At 39.4% G+C, this 21,484-nt stretch overlaps 1 protein-coding gene across 1 annotated transcript; it reads left to right on the plus strand.

Moving 5' to 3' along the window:
- The first annotated feature begins 1,065 nt into the window (after positions 1-1,065).
- Positions 1,066-6,580, plus strand: LOC121521625 (gastrula zinc finger protein XlCGF26.1-like). Its single transcript, XM_041805745.1, has 2 exons — positions 1,066-1,311; positions 3,844-6,580. The coding sequence occupies exons 1-2, from the start codon at positions 1,143-1,145 to the stop codon at positions 5,439-5,441; spliced, it is 1,767 nt and encodes a 588-aa protein (XP_041661679.1). The 5' UTR covers positions 1,066-1,142; the 3' UTR covers positions 5,442-6,580.
- The last annotated feature ends 14,904 nt before the right edge of the window (positions 6,581-21,484 follow it).

Raw genomic sequence — 21,484 nt, forward strand, 5'->3', positions numbered from 1 at the left:
CTGACGCCCAGATGGATGTGTTTCACACATCCATCTGGGAAAGCTTCAATAGGAAATGTTTGAGAAAAGGCAGAGGATTTGAAAAAAACTCAGAGTGTGATTGGATGAACATTCTGTCTATCACATCTCTATGGGCCAATAAGAGCAACAAAACACGTGACATAGCTGCTATCGAGCTTCGCTGAGCAGCTAGTGAGGAATAACGCGAAACATGGTGACTATAGACATGTTAGTACTTGACTTTTGTCTTTTTGAAAAGAAAAGAACTCGCTGCTGATCTTTGTTCTTCTTTTAACAAGAAATGTCGCCAAGCTCTGATAAAACCGGCGCTTTAGCAGCATCCACGCTAATCTCTTCCTCCATAACTGCACCAGCTCTTGCTGCTTCTTGTTTACGTCACGACTTTGGTCATGTCACAGTCTAACCAGGCCCAAACAGTTCAGATGGGAGCTTTGCAAGATGGATTCGCCAGTGAAAAACAAGGGAACAGGCGTATCCATCTGCTTTGCAAGGTTAGTTGAAGAGTGGCACAAAGGGGGAATAACTGGCAGAAATGATGCAAAAAAGGGGTAGAAGAGTGATAAAATGGGTGAAAAGTGGCAAAAGTGGTGCAAAAAAAGGTAGTGAAAAGGGGTTAAAAAGTGGCAAAAAATTGAAGAAAAGTTTCTGGGACTAAATCTGGCCCTAGTGCAGATGTACTCGATGACCCCTGATCTACAGCCTGAAGCATCTTCCTCCAATGCCTTCAATCCACCTTTAAAAAGATTGAAAGAGACCATCTCTTCTAGAAATTTGTGACTGGTTCACAGAGTGTAGTATTTTCTGCAGCTCTTTATTACTCACCCCCCAGTCTCAGTTCCTCTCTTATAATCTTTATATTTTCATTAAAAATACTTCATTTTTTATTATTTAGCAGATAACCTGTCTCTAATGGGCCTTTAGAACCACCTCATCTCATCCTGCTGGGTCGTTCTGATCAACAGGAAGTAAAGTTTGACGCTTCATCAACGAACCATATATGGAAGTAAACCTCCCTCCAGCCCGCCCCATGCTGTAGATCTCTGACTCAGTGTGTCTGTGCTAGCGTTAGCAGAGTAATGTTGTAGTTTTCTTTTCCTTCTTCGACTCTTGGATGTGTGGAAATGTCCGACTTTGAGGATCTTAAAGCTTTATTCGGACGGAGGCTGCTCGCTGCGGTTATCAGAGACCTGAGAGGACGAGAAACCAGATCTGAATACGAAGAGGAGCTCCACCGCCAGAGAAAGCTGCTGGATGTGATTTTAATCCCTGAGATAAAGCTGCACAGAGCAGGTGGGTTTATTTACACTCACAGAGACCTGTTTACTGTTTATGAACAACGTTAGCCTCAGCTAGCTCCTGCTAAGGAAGCCGTGCACAGTCAACCCTGGCTCAGAGTACCGTGTTAATGTCTATTAATAAGAGTGCTGATAAAGTGTGCAGATCTTCGGTAAAGATAGAAAGATATTCACAGATTCAGACCTTCCGCTTTAATAACTCAGTAGAAGATCATCACATTTACAAAACTTACACCTCTTTTCAATCACCGTACAGTGGACTGCGAGCTACAACACGATTTTTCTCAAAACGAACCGTCTTTGGGGCTTGACAGATTGAATTGTTCTCTATGCGCGACCGGCGGAAGATCGGAGGCGAAGGGACCGTCTACAAATTACCATACGGGAATGAAAAATATTCAGTAACTCTAATATTGTGCATTGTAGTGACATGAAACTGCCACCAAACATCACTCATCTCCTCTACTTCATACTACAAGAATTATTTTGGCAAAAATGTTTACTGTAATTTTTATGAATTTTTATATATTAGAGTTATTAAAGAACTATTACCTAATTACCTAATTTATATATATATATATATATATATATATAATCATAAAAAATTACAGTAAACACTTTTTTATCCAAAATAAGTCTTGTAGTATTAAGTCCAGGACACGACTGATTTGTGATGTGTTTCATGTCTCTAAAATATATAATATTGAAGTTATTAAAGAACTGTTACCTAATTAAATATATATATATATATATATATTTTTTTTTTTAATCATAAAAATTACAGTAAATACTTAATTTTCAAAATAAGTCTTGTAGTATAAAGTAGAGGACATGATTGATGTTTGGTGGCAGTTTCATGTCACTACAATGTACAGTATTAGAGTTCCTGAATATTTTTCATTCCCATATGGTAATTTGTAGACGGTCCCTTCGCCTCCGATCTTCCGCCGGTCGCGCATAGAGAACAATTCAATCAGTCAAGCCCCAAAGACTGGCTGCTATGGGCATAAAGGGAGAGAAACTCATGGTGTGGCCCCCATCCTTCCCTGACCTCAACCCTACTGAGAACCTTTGGAGCATCCTCAAGCTAAAGATCTATGAGGGTGGGAGGCAGTTCACATCAAAACAACAGCTCTGGGAGGATATTCTGACATCCTGCAAAGAAATTCAAGCAGAAACTCTCCAAAAACTCACAAGTTCAATGAATGCAAGAATAGTGAAGGTGATATCAAAGCAGGGCTCCTATGTTAACATGGAACTTGGCCTGTTAAGATGTTTTTGATTGAAATAGCTTTGATTTCAGTGAATATGACCTCCTAATGCTGCAAATTCAACAAATGACCATTTTCAGTTCTTTACAACCTATAAAATGTTCTGAAACTCTGTTGTGCATGATAATGTGGAACAGTGCAATTTGAGGTTTTATATGTGATTAGACTACCAACCTTGATAGCTAAAAGCTAACTGTGTTGCAATTCTAGTTTTTCTAGTAGTATATATTTAACCCTTTTGTTGCCACCATATTGTGACTATGAGATAATCTGAACATAATTTGTGGAAAACCAAGATGGTCTGTTACATCAATATGAGATGATACCAAGATCAAACTGTGAAATAAACCAGAACATACCTGTTTAAAGATGCTAAATAGACTATAAGGCAAGTATAACATATCTGGGGATATAATGCTAATGATATTCTGTAAAAATTGCACCTCCAATGTCATCTAACTGCCCCAAAATTACAATGTGATTATGAGATAAAGTTGTAACACTGTAAAATATCAGTAAGATAGACATTCATGCATTTGTACAGGTTATGAAATCCTGTAATGAATAAAGATATTTGAGTTTACAAAATGTTCTGTAACAATGTCAGCGCAGGAGAACAAAACCCCTGCCCAGCTGCTAGTTGCAGGGGAAGGATCTCCCGGCTCCTCTCCCTGGGCAACTGTCCACATCTGAACACACTGATACTATACAGAGTCAATGATAAGGATACATTTTCAATCATCAGACTTTTTCTTTTTTGACTGCAAGACATTCAACTGTCAACAGACAGACTGTCAAAGTCCTTTCTCATGGTCTGAGTCGCACACACATCAACGATTATTTTTGCATAGTCCTCTTCCCCTGTGAAACAGACCGGAAAAACAATTTTAGTAAGTTCGCAAATAAGTCAGTTATTACTACGTTAGCTTACAGTGTAACCATTTCTTTTTCTCAGTGAAAAGCATTCATGCCCAACTCTCCCCTGAGCAGATAACTGGTCTGCAAGAAAAAATATTTAAAACATCTGTTTTTGGGTGGTTTCATGGAAGTCACAGAAGATGAACAATGTCATAAGAGCAGACCAAAGGCTACTTTGAGAATCAGAGCAGGAGTTTTTCTATCTTTCAGCAGGTTATGAGGTTATAAACAGAACAGACCAGCTATGAAGCAAAGTTTTAGAGTTTTTAGTCTTTATTAACTAGTTCAGTGGTTTGACTCAAATATTTGCATATTTTTTGTTTTACTGTGTCCCACAGATGTTCAGCAACTGTTGGTTAAACAAGAAAACCTACAGATTAAGACTGAAGAGCCTTCTGAACCTCAGCCTGAAGACAGTGAGGATGACTGGAAGAAGACCGCAGAAGATTTGTCAGCTGAAAACACTGTGGAAAATATTAAAAATGAGAGACAAAAGTCCAACAACTGCTCTTGGTGTGGTAAAACACTTGATACAAAACAGAATCTGACCCAACACATGACACGTCACAGGGACAAAGTCTACAGCTGTTCTGTTTGTGACCCGAGATTCTCTTTGTATAATCAACGACAAAAACAAACGGAAGAGAAGAGAGAGGCAGAAACAGGAGCTGATGGAGAGGACTGTAGAGGAGCAGATCCAGCCAGGAACTCAGATCCAGGAAGACATTTACAACCAGACACTGGGATCAAGACTGAGGACTTGTCTGGAGCTGAGACTGACGACAGTGATGATTGGAAGAAGACTGCAGAAGATTTGTCAGCTGTAAACGCTGTGGAAGGTATTAAAAATGAGAGACAAAAGTTATGTAAAAAATCCAACGACTCCTCTTGGTGTGGTAAAACACTTGATACAAAACAGAATCTGACCCAACGCATGACACGTCACAGGGACAAAGTCTACAGCTGTTCTGTTTGTGACCCGAGATTCTCTTTGTATAATCAACGACAAAAACAAACGGAAGAGAAGAGAGAGGCAGAAACAGGAGCTGATGGAGAGGACTGTGGAGGAGCAAAACCAGCCAGGAACTCAGATCTAGGAAGACATTTACAACCAGAGACTGGGATCAAGACTGAAGACTCAGTCTCAGTGTCAGTCTCTGAAACTGAGACTGATGACAGTGATGATTGGTGGGAGACCAGAGAGCATCAAGCAGGCTTAAAACACATTAACAAAAACGTAAATAAAAGAAAAAAGAAGGAACAAAGTTTGCATAGCTGCTCTGAGTGTGGTCAAACATTCACAAGGAAACGAAATATGTCCAAACACATGAGAATCCATACAGGAGAGAAACCGTTCAGCTGTTCTGTTTGCAATAAAAGATTTAAGCGTAAGGATGGTCTAACCAGGCACATGTTGATTCACAAAGAAGAGAAACCGTTTAGCTGCTCTGTTTGTGACAAAAGATTTCCGTGTAACACTATACTAACCAGGCACATGATTATTCACTCAGGAGAGAGAGCTTTTAGCTGCTCTGAGTGTGGTAGTAGATTTTACGATAAGGGAAATCTGACCAAACATATGTGCATTCACATGGGAAGGAAGCAAAATGATTCTCTCTGTTGCTCTGAGTGTGGCAAAACATTTACAGTCAAACGTGACCTGACCAGGCACATCAGAATTCACACAGGAGAGAAACCTTTCAGCTGTTCCCAGTGTGGTAAAAGCTTCAACCGAGAATTAACTTTAACCAGACACATGATGATTCATTCAGGAGAGAAACCTTTCAGCTGTTCTGTTTGCAGCACAAGTTTTACCCGAAAGTTTACTCTTCATCTTCACATGGCAAGGCACGTAAGGGCGGGGGTAAATCCGAGGCAAATGTTGGTTCACACTGAAGGAATTCCCTCCAACAATGCTGAGACCAGTCAGTGTTAGATGACAGAGTGATCTGACTGGATGATGACTGGAAGCAGAACAGAGAACATTTAAAATCTTGGAATCTGTGAAGGCCTTTTCAGGCACATAAGACATCATCTTGATCTGAAATCACCCAGCCTCTGAGGGTACTTCTACACCACACTCCAAATTATTATGCACATTGGATTTTAGTGTCATAAACTTTCAAATTTTTGAAATCCGGACTTCACACTCACAAAGCAGCTCAGGAAGCAGCTGTAGATTGAATGCAGGCAGAACAACACTGAGAGAGAACTCAGAGGTTTCCATCTAAAGCCTGAGACGACCTGGGAAAGACATCTATGTTCCCTGTTGTTGCGTGATAACCATTTTTTATTTTGCAGCAGTAACAGGAAATCCGGACTTCACACCCACAAAGTAGCTCAGGAAGCAGCTGTAGATTGAATGCAGGCAGAACAACACTGAGAGAGAATGCAGAGGTTTCTATCTAAAGCCTGAGACGACCTGGGAAAGACATCTATGTTCCCTGTTGTTCACAAACAAACAATAAAACATGAATAGAATTTCATATATCATTTAATGTATGTAGAATAACATAGGGACTTGATTTGCCAGAAATGAAGGGATGAAAATGTTTTGGAATCAAAAGGAGAGTTGGAGAAATGAGAAAAGCAAGAACAAATAGGAGGAATTAGATAATTATATCAGGATTAAGATGTGGACGTAGTGGGTTAAAGAGTGCAACACACAGGTGGAAATGATTATTGTGGATAGGAAGAAAAAGTGAAACATTAGGCGGCGGAGAAGCATCATTTAATTTGCCGACTGCTTATAAACCTCACCAAAGAAGAAGAAAAAAGGCAACAACAAACTCCAGTTAATTTTTTAACGAAATAAAATAATAATTGAAACTTCTGAAAAAAATCTTACTGAGCGAGGGAATGCAAACATTTGGATAACAGAACATTAATGTTGTTTATCTTGTGTGATAACCATTTTTTGTATTAGCCTAGAGCAGGGGTTCAAATTTTTGTTTTTCAATTAAACTCATGAATGGTATTGTGTCTCAGTGCTCTCTGGATCACTAAAATCAATCTCAGGCACCTGTGATCATTAGTTTGCCAGGTGAGCCCAATTAAAGGAAAACTGCTTAAGAAGGATGTTCCACATTATTAAGCAGGCCAAAGGTTTCAGCAGTATGGGAAAGAAAAAGGTTCTCTGCTGCTGGAAAGCCTCAAATAGTGCAAAGCCTTGGACAAGGTATGAAAACATTCGATATTTCAGGAAAACTTAAGCTGTGAAATTTGTGGCTAATACAGAGCACAGACGGGTTCATGCAGATAAAGGCATAATGAGGAAGGTTTCTGACAGTCAAATTCATCAGATTAGGAGAGCAGCTGCTAAAATGCCATTACAAAGCAGCACACGGGTGTTTGAAGCTGCTGGTGCCTTCTGTAGCAAAATTATCTCCATGCATGACAATGCATCATCTCATGCTGCAGAGAATACCTCTGTGTCATTGGCCACTTTTACACAGAGATTCCGCAATAAAGGTGAAAAGGAATGCCCGTCTCTGTTCTGCAACAAGCAATTCACACAAAGGTGTAACAGAGCCGTGCACGCCCAAGCGTACACACACACCCCGGCATCCCGTAATCAGATGGAAACTGCCCAAGATATACTACCCAGATATGCTGCCCAAGCTGCTGCTTTCAATGAAACTCGAAACTCTTGATTTCTCAGTTGACAACTTTGTATTTACTCAATGAAATACGGGGAAAATAACATGAACATTCATTTTGATCAATTAGATCAATAGACTTTTTTCCTCCATGTTTCTGAGTTAGAGGTCTGACTTTAAGCAGTGTCACAGCACACGTATTTACATTGGAGGTCGGAAACTTCAGAGTACTGAGCTCACATGGAACTTTTCAGACGCTGCTGTGAGCAGAGATGTGTCTGCTCTCTCCTCTCCTGTACAGAGTGTGATCAGCTCTCTAACCCTGCAGTCTCTCCAGTTAATCCACATTATTCTTTGTTTTATCCCACTGTTTTTTCTCCAATGAAATGCTGCTCGATTAAAGTGTGCTGGTTTTAAATCTCCCGTTTCTGAAGACAGCCACGCACACTCGCCGTTGTGGAATGCCGTTACGTCCTTTCACACTCGTTGTAGAAAAGTCTGTTACGGCTCTGATACTACCTCTCAATCCGGATCAGAGGTGGGGCGAGATTGAACCCCCCCATTGCGGAACGGTCGCTTTCATACAGAACAGCGTTGCGGAACGAAGGCATAACAGACATGGAAAAGAGCGGCAGTGTGAAAGTAGCTATTGGCTGCTATGGGCATAAAAGGAGAGAAACTCATGGTGTGGCCCCCATCCTCCCCTGACTTCAACCCTACTGAGAACCTTTGGAGCATCCTCAAGATAAAGATCTATGAGGGTGGGAGGCAGTTCACATCAAAACAACAGCTCTGGGAGGATATTCTGACATCCTGCAAAAAAATTCAAGCAGAAACTCCAAAAACTTACAAGTTCAATGGATGCAAGAATAGTGAAGGTGATATCAAAGCAGGGCTCCTATGTTAACATGGAACTTGGCCAGTTAAGATGTGTTTGACTGAAATAGCTTTGATTTCATTAAATATGACCTTCTAATGCTGCAAATTCAACAAATGACCATTTTCAGTTCTTTACAACCTATAAAACATTTTAAAACTGTTGTGCTTAATAATGTGGAACAGTGCATTTTGAGGTTTTATTTAAAAAATTATTATCATTATGAAGTTTGTCCAAAAACATTTGAATTATGCTCTAACGGTTGATGACTTGAAAAATATTCTGTCATTTGTATTAATATTTTGGAAAATAGGAGAAAAATATCATTGCATGGTAATTTGGAGCGCGTCGTATATTCAGTTTGAGTTACTTTCTGAAGGTACACAAAAACGCCAAAGGAGTAGTAGAAAAAAAAAAAAGGAAGTGGCCATTTTTGTAACTAAAATAATCTACACTTCTACAAACTTAGCCACTTCTTGATAAGGAATGACAAGTGAAAGTGATTCCATTGTTGCAGTTCACTGCCTACATCTAGGAATAGATTTACTGTGAGGTCACCTCTTGTTGACATTAGATGGACCCAGCGTTCTGATTTTAGCCAAACAGACCCATCTGGTTTTACTGTGGTGATGGTGTGCTTTGGGATATAGGCCACTCCCTTCTTTCTCCATCGTCTATACTGCCAAAGAGCTCTAGTTTGGTCTCATATGACCAAAGGACATGCTTCCTATCCAGATCTTTCTCCATGTTGTCCTTAGCAGGCTTCAGTCTGGCTTGAAGGAGTCTGTTGTGCAGAAGTGGACTTTTTCATGGTTTATTCCTGTGCAGGGCTCCTGTCCAGACTTTTTTTGGAATGTGTTATAGGCATCAAACTCAGAATGTGTTTCCTTAGAGCAATAAAATTTTATTAGACTGAACATAAAGTATAATGTATTGGTTCTGTATTCAATCAAATCTAGATTTAAATGGATTTTCATATCCCTGTCTTCTGCTTTATTCACATTTTTTAACAGTGTTTTGAATCAGGGCATGTATTGTTGTAATTTGTTTTTATTTCTTTTTGCTGATATTTTAGAATTAAAAAGTTCTTTGAACTATACCAAAGCCTCTGGTTAAAATTTGTGTCCACGGTGCACTACTGATTGAATTTGCATCAGGCACACACTAAGAATGAGGGACAGATATGAGGAAGTAGAGTGTTTTGCAGCAGTAACAGGAAATCCGGACTTCACACTCACAAAGCAGCTCAGGAAGCAGCTGTAGATTGAATCTGCACTGAGAGAGAATGCAGAGGTTTCTATCTAAAGCCTGAGACGACCTGGGAAAGACATCTATGTTCCCTGTTGTTCACAAACAAACAATAAAACATGAATAGAATTTCATATATCATTTAATGTATGTAGAATAACGTAGGGACTTGATTTGCCAGAAATGAAGGGATGAAAATGTTTTGGAATCAAAAGGAGAGTTGGAGAAATGAGAAAAGCAAGAACAAATAGGAGGAATTAGATAATTATATCAGGATTAAGATGTGGACGTAGTGGGTTAAAGAGTGCAACACACAGGTGGAAATGATTATTGTGGATAGGAAGAAAAAGTGAAACAGTAGGCAGCGGAGAAGCATCATTTAATTTGCCGACTGCTTATAAACCTCACCAAAGAAGAAGAAAAAAGGCAACAACAAACTCCAGTTAATTTTTTAACGAAATAAAATAATAATTGAAACTTCTGAAAAAAATCTTACTGAGCGAGGGAATGCAAACATTTGGATAACAGAACATTAATGTTGTTTATCTTGCATGATAACCATTTCTTATATTAACCTAGAGCAGGGCTGTCAGACTAAATCACAGCAGAGGCCAGATTCTGAACTTGGGTCTAACCTGAGGACTGAACAATTTCGTGTCTAAATAAATAAATAAAGATAACAGGCTGGATATTGAACCATAGAATGTCAACCTTATTTTCACCAGCAATGAATTATGGGGGTAAAAAACTTGGCACTTATGATAAATGATTTTGTCATTAAAAGGTGAACATAAGTTAAAAACTCAAAATCTGAGATTAAAAAGTCAAACTTAGAAGTTTAAAAGGCAAAAACATGACATTTAAAGTCAAAATGTTTTTAAAAAGCAAAATATGGGATAGGATACTGAAACCATGACTTTTAAAAGTCAAAAACTGAGAAAAAATTCAAAATCATGAGTTTTAACAGTCAAAACATGAGCTAAGCTTAAAAATAATAATTTTAAAATGTCAAAATATGAGATAAAATTTCAAATGAATGAGTTTTAAAAGTCAAAATATGAAATTAAATTTAAAATCATGAGTTTTAAGGGTTAAGAAAATAGATAAACGTCAAAGTTAGGAGTTGAAAAAGGTCAAAACATGAGATAAAAGTAAAAATGATGACATTAAAAGGTTAAAATAAGATATGAAATTTACAATTATGAATCTTAAAGGTAAAAATATGAGATAAAGTCAAAGTTAGGAGATGTAAAGTTTAAAATATGAAATAAAAAGTCAAAACCAGAACTTTTAGTCATAACTGTGAGACTCAAAATGGAAAATATAGAGAAAACACAAATTTCTCCCCCACGTTCCTGACTTTTTATCAAGTTGTTTTTACTGTTTACTTTTTATAATTGTTCATAAATCATCAAGGTGAAGGTTACATTTTCATACTGGAGGAAATCTGCAGACCTCATACTGGTGGGTCAGCTCTAATAAAAATATCATATGATCTGGTGGACCAGGTATAACTGCACCATGGGCCGGATTTGGCCCCCGGGCCTTGATTTTGACACCCATGGCCTAGAATTTTTGAGTGACAGAACACAAATCAAATGAGCGCTAAGGTTTCTTCAGTCTCACTACAGGAGATACAAGGCTTTATAAAATGAAACTTGTCTCAATAAACACGCAGAAACATTTTAGGGTTATCTTCAAAAGTGTTTCTTTAACATTCAGAAAAAACAGGCATCTTTAAAAAACAGAGTGATTTTTAATGACAGATAGCACTGCTGTAACCCCCAACATCAATACTAAAAATACTAGTATGTTATTTATAAAAGCCCATTTCTGCCACTTAAAGACAAGAGAGATAATGTAGTGAGGTAATTTCTGAAAAAAGGGGGCAACATTTGTGATGAAAAGTTTCAATTTTGAGATTGGAAGTTGAGGTTATTTAGTAAATTAAGATATAAAGTTATATGATGACTCACTAGCTCATTATTTTGGCTTAGTATTAAATAATTGTGATGTTTTTTCCTCAAAATTATGACTTTAATTCTCATAACTTTGACGTTTTAATCACATGGTTTTGATATTTTATTTCATACTTTTACTTTTAATCTCACAATAAGGACTTTTTATATCCCAGTGATGAATCCCATAATGTTGACTTTTTATTTTAGAATTATGACTTATCATCATAATTCTATTTATTTCTCGGTGAAGTGGCAGAAATGGGCTTTCATTTCCTATTAAACAAGTCCTGACTCTATCCACTGGTGTGTCCTTTCCAATTACAAATCTTTACTGATAAATTTTGCTATTTTGTTTTGTTTCATTTTATTTTATTTCACTGTATCTCGTTACTGATTGTGTGTAGGCCGTTTTGTCATGTCTCTTTGTAAGTACCCCAGCAAGAAGAGTTGTTACTGCAGTATAACTCATGGGGATCCTATGGGAATAAATGAAGGAGGAAATAAATAGATAGACCACTGTCTTTCTTTTGATGCTGCAGATGAAATCTAGTAGAAAGAATAGTGCGGTTTTAACAAGGCTGATATGTGTCATTGTGGTCTGGACAGCTATCTGAAAGTAAGAGGTGAACACTCTGATGGTTAGTGTGAGTGTGAACATGATGAGAAAATCCAACATGGAGTTTTTCTGTAAAAAATAAAGGAGTGAAAGACAGCAGTTGTTCAGATCTGACTCTCATCTTTCTCTCTTAAGTCCAGCTGTTTCAGTTGGCGGAGCAGTGATCAGATTCCAGCCTGTAACTGAACTGGACTCCAGGATCTGAGCCCAGTACCCACTCCTGGACTGTGGAGGCGCAGGGTACTGACTGACGGAACGCCACGAAGAAGAATCCCAGCTATATCCGGCCGTGGTTCGACTCCTAAGACCGGAAACTCAAACCTGACGTCACTTCTTCAGGCGCTAACAGTTAGCACGTCTGAGCTAACCGTAGATATCTATGGAGCTATGTGTGGAGGAGCTGACAGACTTTAGTTTTCTTTTCCTTCTTCGACTCTTGGATGAGTGGAAATGTCCGGGTTTGAGGATCTTAGAGCTTTATTCGGACGGAGGCTGCTCGCTGCAGCTCGAAGAAGAGATCTGACAGGACGAACAAGATCTGAATATGAAGAGGAGCTCCACAACCAGGGAAAACTGCTGGATGTGATTTTAACACCTGAAATAAAGCTGCACAGAGCAGGTGGGTTTATTTACACTGATGTAATCCTGTTTTCTAATAATGGATCTAAGGCTTTAGCTTTAGCCTCTAGCTAACGTTCATAGACGGACACAGCATTAGCATCAGTTAGCTCCTGATCCAGAAATAATCACTGAGTTTAATGCACTTTAAAAGACGCTTTAGTGGTTGCTGCCTGCTGGACCTCCACAGTGACTGAAAATCATCATCGTTGGATAAACCTGCTCATGATGTGTAGTCTACTGTTACTGTGAAAAGATAGGGGTGTACCGATTGTGAAATTAGGTAAGATAATGATGATTTAAAAATAGCTGATGGCAAAGTCTTATTTTTTAAAATTCCTTCTCTTTACAGCTGGGCACTATGGCCTAAAATTAACATTGTGCATTAAGGTCACTCTAAATTACAGCATACATGTTTAATTCAGCGTTTTGGTGCATAAAATAACACCAGCACTGTTGGTGGAATGTCTTTATGATATTTTTAAACCCTGTCTTTTCAACAACACTTAGTGGGGCCCTGTCTTTTCCAGGGCGATGTGTTACTGCTGCCATAATCTCGCCACATGTCACCGCATTTTGTTGACATCTTCCCTTTGAAATCTGAACCCCTATCAGATGACAGATCCAGTTGTTTTTTTTTTTTTTTGGAACCAAATCGTCCATCTTCATCTCAGATTTTCATCTCTAAACACCGCTAACTCGCCTTGGCTGTGTGTTAACAATCTTCACTCTCTCATGCTTTCCCCCTCTTCTTCTGATGTAACTATAAACTAGTAGTTTTAATGTAAAACTATATATTGCTGTTTCGTTTTGAAAAAGTTTTTCGTAAATACAGGATCGTTTCAGGAAATGTCTGCATAAGCATGGAACCACTAAAAACGACTGAAAACCCTGTAGTATATATGCCAAGCCTGTAAGTGGAGCTGTAAGGCTGCCACGAAAATGCACCAAAAGAGAGAAGAAGATCACAGAAAACTGCCACAAACTTTCTTCTAGTTGCCCTTTGGTTGTTCTGTGCCTTGGATTTAAGAACATCTGGTGTCTGCTGTTCTCGGTGGTTGTAAAGGAGCATCAGTAGCTTCTACAGCCCTGTAATCCTCCATTGTTGTTTTGGTTCTACAGTGCATGTGCCGTGAGTTACGCTATGCGTGATGTAATCATTTCAAGAAAGATGCAGTTGGTTGTCCACACAGAGATGAAACGGTAAGCGTTTACAGATTTGTTCACTCTGGGACCCGGTTTTAAAAATTAGCGTTTACGGCCCCCCAAAATGCCGTTTCCATGTGGATGAAACGCTGATACGACAAAAAACTTTTCCGTATACTCCTGAATTCATCTCCGTATCCATGGCGCCTAAGGACATTTTCTGACAGTTTACGAAGGAAAACATTCCCCTAAAGTTGTTTGTTCTGCTCACATTTCTGCTCTCACTGTGAAGTGTCTGGAGTCGTATGACCAAAATATCAAACATGCCAGAAATCCTTCAAACCAGTCGGGAGCAGGTCGTGGGGTTGCGTCATACCCCCCTGTACACAGCACGACAAATGACGCCTGATCAGACTGAAAGTCAGCCCGACTTAAAGTGAGTCGGGCAACTCTAATTTCATGTTTGAATTGGGGGAAAATCACACAGTGTAAACCTGGCTTAAGTCTTTTTGATGTTGAGCTTCATGGAGTCATAACCAAATTTCCCTGCCAGGTTGTGACTGCCTGTTGGCAGTTATCAACATTGACCCTTGTTTTCATATTCATCACATCTGTAACTACAATGATGCCTCCTCTCCATCTCTGAATGGCTGTTGAATGTGAAGTGGTTCAAATTCTTGAATAAAATTTTAAAGAAGATCTTCAATTCCCTCTTTTTTGCATGTTGATGTTTGTAAATGAGTGTTATTGCAGCACAAGCTGCATATAGATGAGTAGGGGTTAGAAGAATATGTTGTGATTTATCCAGTTTCAAGATCATTATTAACATTAAAGCTGACAACAGTCACTACTGTGCCGGCTATGAAGACAAAGATTTTGTCCTTCTTTGATGGTTCTCACATTTATAGGATTTGCTGAAAGATTTAGAGTTGGATTTTAACATATATTCTGTTTTTGTTAACTGTTTCCTGCAGATGTCCAGCAGCTGTTGATGAGTGAAGAAGAGCGTCACCCTGAGGAGCAGGAGTGGAGCCCAAGTCTGGGGCAGGAGGAGACTGACCTCGCACACATTAAAGAGGAACAGGAGGAACCGTGGAACAGTCAGGATGGAGAGCAGCTTCAAGGACTGGAGGAGGCCGATAACGGTGATTTCCCATTCAACATTGTCGTTGTAAAGAGTGAAGATGATGAAGAGAAAGCTCAGTCCTTAACTAAACAGACAGAAATAGGAGCTGATGGAGAGGACTGTGGAGGAGCAGAATCAGTCAGGAACTCAGATCCAGAGACACATTCACAATCAGAGAATGAGATCAAGACTGAAGACTTTGCTGAACCTGTTATTGTAAATGGTGCTGATGATCGGACAGAGCTGACAGGTCATCAGGCAGGTTTAGACCAAGTGGAAAACACTGAGAATAAGAGAGCAAAGAATAACAAGAAATCCCACAGCTGCTCTGAGTGTCATAAAACATTCAAGACAAGACATAATCTGACCACTCACATCAGAATTCACACAGGGGAGAAACCCTTCAGCTGCACTGTTTGTGGTAAACGATTTAACCAAACAGGACATTTAACTGAACACATGATTGTTCACACAGGAGAGAAACCCTTCAGCTGCTCTGTTTGTGGTAAACGGTTTAACCAAACAGGGCATTTGAACAAACACATGTTGGTTCACACAGGAGAGAAACCCTTCAGCTGCTCTGTTTGCAGAAAACAATTTAAACATAATTCCAGTCTGTCACTCCACATGGCATATCACAGAGGGGAAAAACCTTTCGGCTGTGTTGTTTGTGCCCAAAGATTTTCTTGGCGCACACAATTAAGAAAACACAAGTGTGTTGGATACCAGGCTTCGGACCTTCATCAAACTCAAACTGAAGAGAAAAAAGAGGCAACAATAGGAGTTGGAGAGGACTTTGGGGGACCAGAATCAGCCAGGAACTCAGATCTAGAGAGACATTTACAACCAGAGACTGAGGTTACAACTGAAGAATCCTCTGAAAGAGATGACAGGGATGTTTTGAGACTGACGTTGGCACATCCATTAAGTATAAACTCTGTGGAAAACACTGAGATTAAAAGAACACTGTTTGATAAGAAGTTTACTCAAACATTTAAAAAGAAACAGGATCCTGCCAAACATATTAAAATTCACATAGAAGAGACACCACTATGCTGCTCTGTGTGTGGCCAAGGATTTAACCGAAAAGGAAATCTCAATAGACTCATGTTAGCTCACAAGGGAGAGAAACTTTCCAGCTGCCCTGTCTGCCATAAAAGATTGAACAGAAAGGGGCATCTAACCAGACACATGCTTGTTCATAGTGGGGAGAAACCTTTCATCTGCTCTTTTTGCAGTAAAAGATTTAACCAAAAGTCCAGTCTTAGACGTCACATGTTATGCCACTGGGGTGAGAAACCATACTATTGCACTGTCTGTGGTCAAAGATTTTCCTGGTATTATCAATTAAAAAGGCACAAATGTTTTGGATTTCAGGCTTTGGAGCTTCATCAGAACCAAAAAGTAGACATAAAAGAGGCAGAAACGGAAGCTGGTGGAGAGGACTGTGGAGGAACAGAAGCAGCCAGGAGCTCAAATCCAGAAACACTTTTACAGTCACAGAATGAAGTCAAAACTGAAGAATCTTCTGATGCTGAGACAGAAAACAGTGATGACTGGAGGGAGGCCAGGGAAAGCCAGTCAGGTTCAAATTCTGTGGAAAATGTAAAGAATAAGAGACCCAAGAACAATAATAAGAAATCTTATAGCTGCTCTCAGTGTGGTAAAACATTTAGTATGAAACGGCATCTGACACAACACTCAAGATTTCACACAGGGGAGAAACCTTTCTGCTGTTCATTCTGTGGTAAAAGGTTTTACCAAAAATGGAATCTGACCACTCACATATTGGTCCATACAGGAGAACAGCCCTTCGGCTGCTCTGTTTGCAGAAGGAGATTTAAACACAAGTCTAGTCTAAAACTTCACATGGCACATCACAGAGGAGAGAAACCCTACAGCTGCAGTATTTGTGAACAAAGTTTCCCATGGCTTAAACAGCTAAAAAAACACAAGTGTATTCATGTTCATTCTTTGGAGCTTAATCAACTCCAAATTCAGAAGAAAAGAGAGGCAGAAACAGGAGCTGCTGGAGAGGACTGTGGAGGAGAAGAGGAAGCCAGGAGCTCAAATAGAGAGACACATTTACAACAAGAGGCAGAGGTCAAGACTGAAGACTCACAGGGGGCTGGATATGATCAACTAGAAGAGCAGGAACCCCTTGTACAGATGCCACAGTCCTCAGTAGATTTTTCACAGGTTCAGTTCCCTGCCCTGGTGCTGTTTACTGCATGTAATCCCTCTCTCTCTGTTCACAGGTTTCCTGTCTCTCTTGGGCTGCCCTATCAAACAAAGGCAAATAGCCCTAACAATAATCTTAAGAAGAGTCAAAAGACTGAAGAATCTCCTGAACCAGAGCATGAAAATAGTTGTAATGACAGGTCAGTAAACATAGATCATATGCCATGTTTTAACTCTGGAGAAAACTTTAAAAATAGTACATTGGAGACTGATAAGAAATTACATCATTGCTCTGAGTGTGATAGAACATTTAATACTAAACGTCATCTGACACAACACATGAGAATTCACACAGGGGAGCAACCCTTTAGCTGCTCTGAGTGTGGTAAAAAATTCAATCAAAAAGGTAATCTGACCACACACATGCTAGTTCACACAGGAGAGAAACCCTTTAGTTGCCCTGTTTGCAGTAAAAGCTTTATGTTAAAAGGAAATCTGACCAAACACATGATTATTCACACAGGAAAGAAACCCTTCAGTTGCTCTGAGTGTGGTAAAAGATTTTACCAGCAAGGAAATCTTACTTCACACATGTTTATTCATATGGGAGAGAAACCGTTTAGCTGCTCTGTGTGTGGGAAACAATTTCGGGAAAAGGGCAATCTTAATAGACACAATAAAACTCACACAGGGGAGAGGGCCTTACAAAAAAGTCAGATTTGACACATCTAAAGTCAAATCTTGGGAGACTGGCCCCCAAGACCCATTTCTTTGTGGCCAAAGAGTCACATAACCCTCCCGTGTATAAAAACAGGAGCTGGTGGAGAGGACTGCAGTGGAGCAGTGCCACTAGGCACTCAGACAAAGAGAGACTTTTACAACTAGAGAGGGAAGTCTGGACTGAAGAAAATTCTAGAAATATTATCAAGAGGGCTTGAGAAATTACTTTTTTGGGTCAAGGATGTGGGATGTAGCATTTGGAAGACACTATGCAAATACCCTGGAAGGCAGACATATTTACATGGGCTAACTTTCTGAAGGGACAAAAAATGTTGCACATTAGAAAACCGTTTAGTTGCTCTGTCTGCTGGGAACAAATATACAAAAGACAGCTGTTGTAACAAGAGATTAGTTAAATAGCCAACACCTGATAATAGAGATCTTAATTTTAAATGTTTGACTTCTGTTCTCAGTTATGAAACTTAGACCAGAGTCCTGTTGATACAAGTTCAAAAAGATTTATAGTAACAGAAAAACAGTGATTGCTTATATTCTATAACTTGAGCTAATGATACCTCCTTTGCTACTGTTTTTATATTTTTTGCACATGATTATAATGACACCAGTTAGGTTTTTTGGGGTGTGGATGGTAATAAAGTATCAAATCAGTCCAAAGTGGTGTACTCACTGTTTCCAAATGTTTGTTGGCTTTGCATTGATGAATTAATTTGTAGGTGTGTGACCATTGGAGCAGGACTTAAGTCCGAGACTCAGACTCAAGTCCGACTTGAATTCTGTTTTTTTTTTTTTTTGTTTTTTTATATGTAGGATTGCTTTTAGACTCAATAAAAATTTTGTTTGAGGTGCTCTCTAGAAAAGGGATTCATGGAGTCATTGAATAAACAAAACACTCCAAGGCATTCTCTACAAGTATTGAAATGCTTTTATTTTCACAGCATGGTCATGTGAAACCTTAAAACACATTTCAACGTGTTTCGCCATCAAGCCTTGATCAGGAAGTCAAACGTTTGACTTCATCAGAAGGCTTGATGCTGACCCCGCATTGAATTCTGTTTTGTAAGACTTGTGACTTAACCTAACACGCCAGATGGATTTGTTTCACTCATCCATCTGGAAAACCTCCCAAAAACGGTGTTTGGGAAAGGGCAGAGCCTTTGAAAAACTCGGGAGGGTAATTGGATGAACGTTCTGTCTGTCACATCTTTATGGGACAATCAGAGCAACAAAATACGTCACATCGTAGCTGCTACTGAGGTGCGCCGCTACTAGGAAGTAAACTCCATTAAGAACTACAAAACGTGAACCATGGCAACTGTAAACATGTCAGTACACAACTTTCATCGTTTTTGAAAAGAAAACAACTCACTGCTGTTCTTCGTTCTTCCTTTAATGAAGAAATGTCATGAGGTTCTGATAAAACTGGCGCTTTAGCAGCATCCATGCTAATCTCTTCTGCCATAACTGCACGGGCCTCTTGTTGCTGCTTGCTTATGTCACCACTCCGCTGCACCTGAAGGCACCGCCCCTTGATGCTGATTGGTCCTATCACTTTCTGGCCCAAACAGTTCAGACGGGAGCTTTGCAAGATGGATGTGCCAGAGAGAAACACGGAAATGAGCGAATCCATCTGCTTTGCAAGGTTACTTGTGACTTGTGTCACGGCCTCTTCAATGAATGAAATGCTGTCCCCAAACAGTTCTCAGTTCTTCTTCTTCTCTGCACTGTTTCCTCTGTCAGTGACATTCCTGCAAACATGGAATACATTTTAAATCTGCCAGGAATGACTTTATGAATTACACTAAAGGAAGCAGATGGAAAAGTTCCCGTTTATTTTAATATAGACGTGATGTTTGAAGTCATGTTCAATTTTAGGAGATCCATTGGCAACCAGTTTGGCTCAGTTTGTAGAGCAGGGCCCATATTCACAGGCTTGAGCCCTCCATTTCACAAAATGTTAAAAGAGCTTTTCAAGGCAGTAGTTGAAAATATATTCTTTTGATCTCACAATGTACAGAATAACACAGATTTAATACACAACCCCAATTCCAAAAAAGTTGGCTAGCTGTAAAAACTGTAAATAAAACCAAATCTCAGAAACCCATATTTTATTTACAACAGAACATAAACAACATATCAGATGTTGAGACATTTTACCATCTCATGAAAAATATTAATCACTGAATTATTTATTTATTCATGGCATGAAACATCTAAAAAAAAAAGTAGGGATGGGCCATGTTTATTATTATGTAGCATCCCTTCTTCTTTTATCAACAGTCTGTAAATGTCTGGGAAGTGAAGAGACCAGTTGATGGAGAGGAATGTTGTCCCATTCTTATCTGATGTAAAATTCTGGGTACTAAACAGTCCTTTTCTATTAGTGAAAGGTCTGGATTGCAGGCAGACCAGTTCAGGACCCAGACTCTTCTCCTGTGAAGCCATGCTGTTGTGATGGATGTGGTCTGTGGTTTAGCATTGTGTTACTGAAATAGTTGAGGCCTTCCCTGAAAGAGACGTTGTCTGGATGGGAGCATATGTTGCTCTAAAAGCTCTCTCTACTTTTCAGCATTGATAGTTCCTTTCTAGATGTTAGAGCTGCCCATGCCAGAGGCACCAGTACAACCCCATACCATCAGAGATGCAGGCTTTAGAACTGAGCCAGGAGAACAAGCTGGATGCTCCCTCTCCTCTTTAGTCCACAGGACACGGCAAAAAATATTTTCACAGTCCCAGTGGTTTCAACAGTTTTCCATGTTACCATTCTAAATGAACTTTGGTCCAGAGCAGATGGCGATGTTTCTGGATCCTGTTCATATAGACCCTGACCCTAGTCCACAGGAGGCAGTGCCCATGGTTTCCTAAAAGCATTTCAAAATTTGATCAAGCTGATCACAGAACAGTTTTACCTGTTGCCTCAATTCATTTTAAATGAGCTTTGATTCCTCTGACCACAGAACAGTTATCCATGTTTCCTCAGTCCATGTTAAATGAGCTTTGGTCCAGAGAAGACGGCGGTATTTCTGGATCCTGTTCACATATGTTTTCTTCTCTCCATGATCCAGCTTTAACTGTCATTTGTGGATAGCACGGCCAACTGTGGTAACAGACGATGATTTCTGGAAGTGTTCCTGAGCCCATCATGCCTGTTTTTAACACAGTGCAACCCGAGGACCCCAAGATCACCAGAGAGGAACCTTCAGCCTTGTTCCTTGTGCACAGAGCTTTCTCCGGATGCTCTGAATCCTTTGACGATATTATGGACTGTAGGTTGTCGGATATTCAAAATCTTCACAAGTTTGCATTGAGGAATATTTTTCTGAAATTGTTCCACCAATTTTTTAACAGTTTTTCACAGATTGGTGAACATTCGCCCCTCTAAGATGCTCCTTTTATACCCAGTCATGTACCTGCCCTGTTGGTAATTAACTTAAATAGTAGTAAAATTCTCTTCCAGCTATTTTTCATTAGTACCACTTACCTTTTCCAGCCTTTTGAGGCCTGTCCCTACTTTCTGAGATGCATTGCTGCCATAAAATTGAAAGTGATCTAATATTTTTCATGAAATGGTAAAATGCCTCAGTTTCATCATCTGATATGTTGTTTCTGTTCTATTGTGAATAAAATATGCATTTATGAGATTGTCTTCTGTTTTTCTTGACATTTTGCACAGTGCCCCAACTTTTTTGGAAATGGGATAATACATGCAACATGTACACATGAACACAAACAGATGACATTGGCCTATGCTGTCTATCTTAATACAGGTTATGGTTTAGCTGAACAAAAACAGAAAATTGATTTTTGGGAAAGTATCACACATTTTAGCCTGTGGATGTCATGAGATTCTCACTAACAGCTCACTACTC

This window comes from Cheilinus undulatus, linkage group 14 (genome assembly GCF_018320785.1).
Source record: "Cheilinus undulatus linkage group 14, ASM1832078v1, whole genome shotgun sequence".
NCBI classification, from domain to species: Eukaryota; Metazoa; Chordata; class Actinopteri; order Labriformes; family Labridae; genus Cheilinus; species Cheilinus undulatus.

What these genes read in the sequence shown, in the direction of transcription:
- LOC121521625 (XM_041805745.1), top strand. Translation starts at nt 1,143, where the DNA reads ATGTCCGACTTTGAGGATCTTAAAGCTTTATTCGGACGGAGGCTGCTC. An exon ending in GATAAAGCTGCACAGAGCAG is followed by an intron (nt 1,312 to 3,843) that starts GTGGGTTTATTT and finishes TGTGTCCCACAG; the next exon opens with ATGTTCAGCAACTGTTGGTT.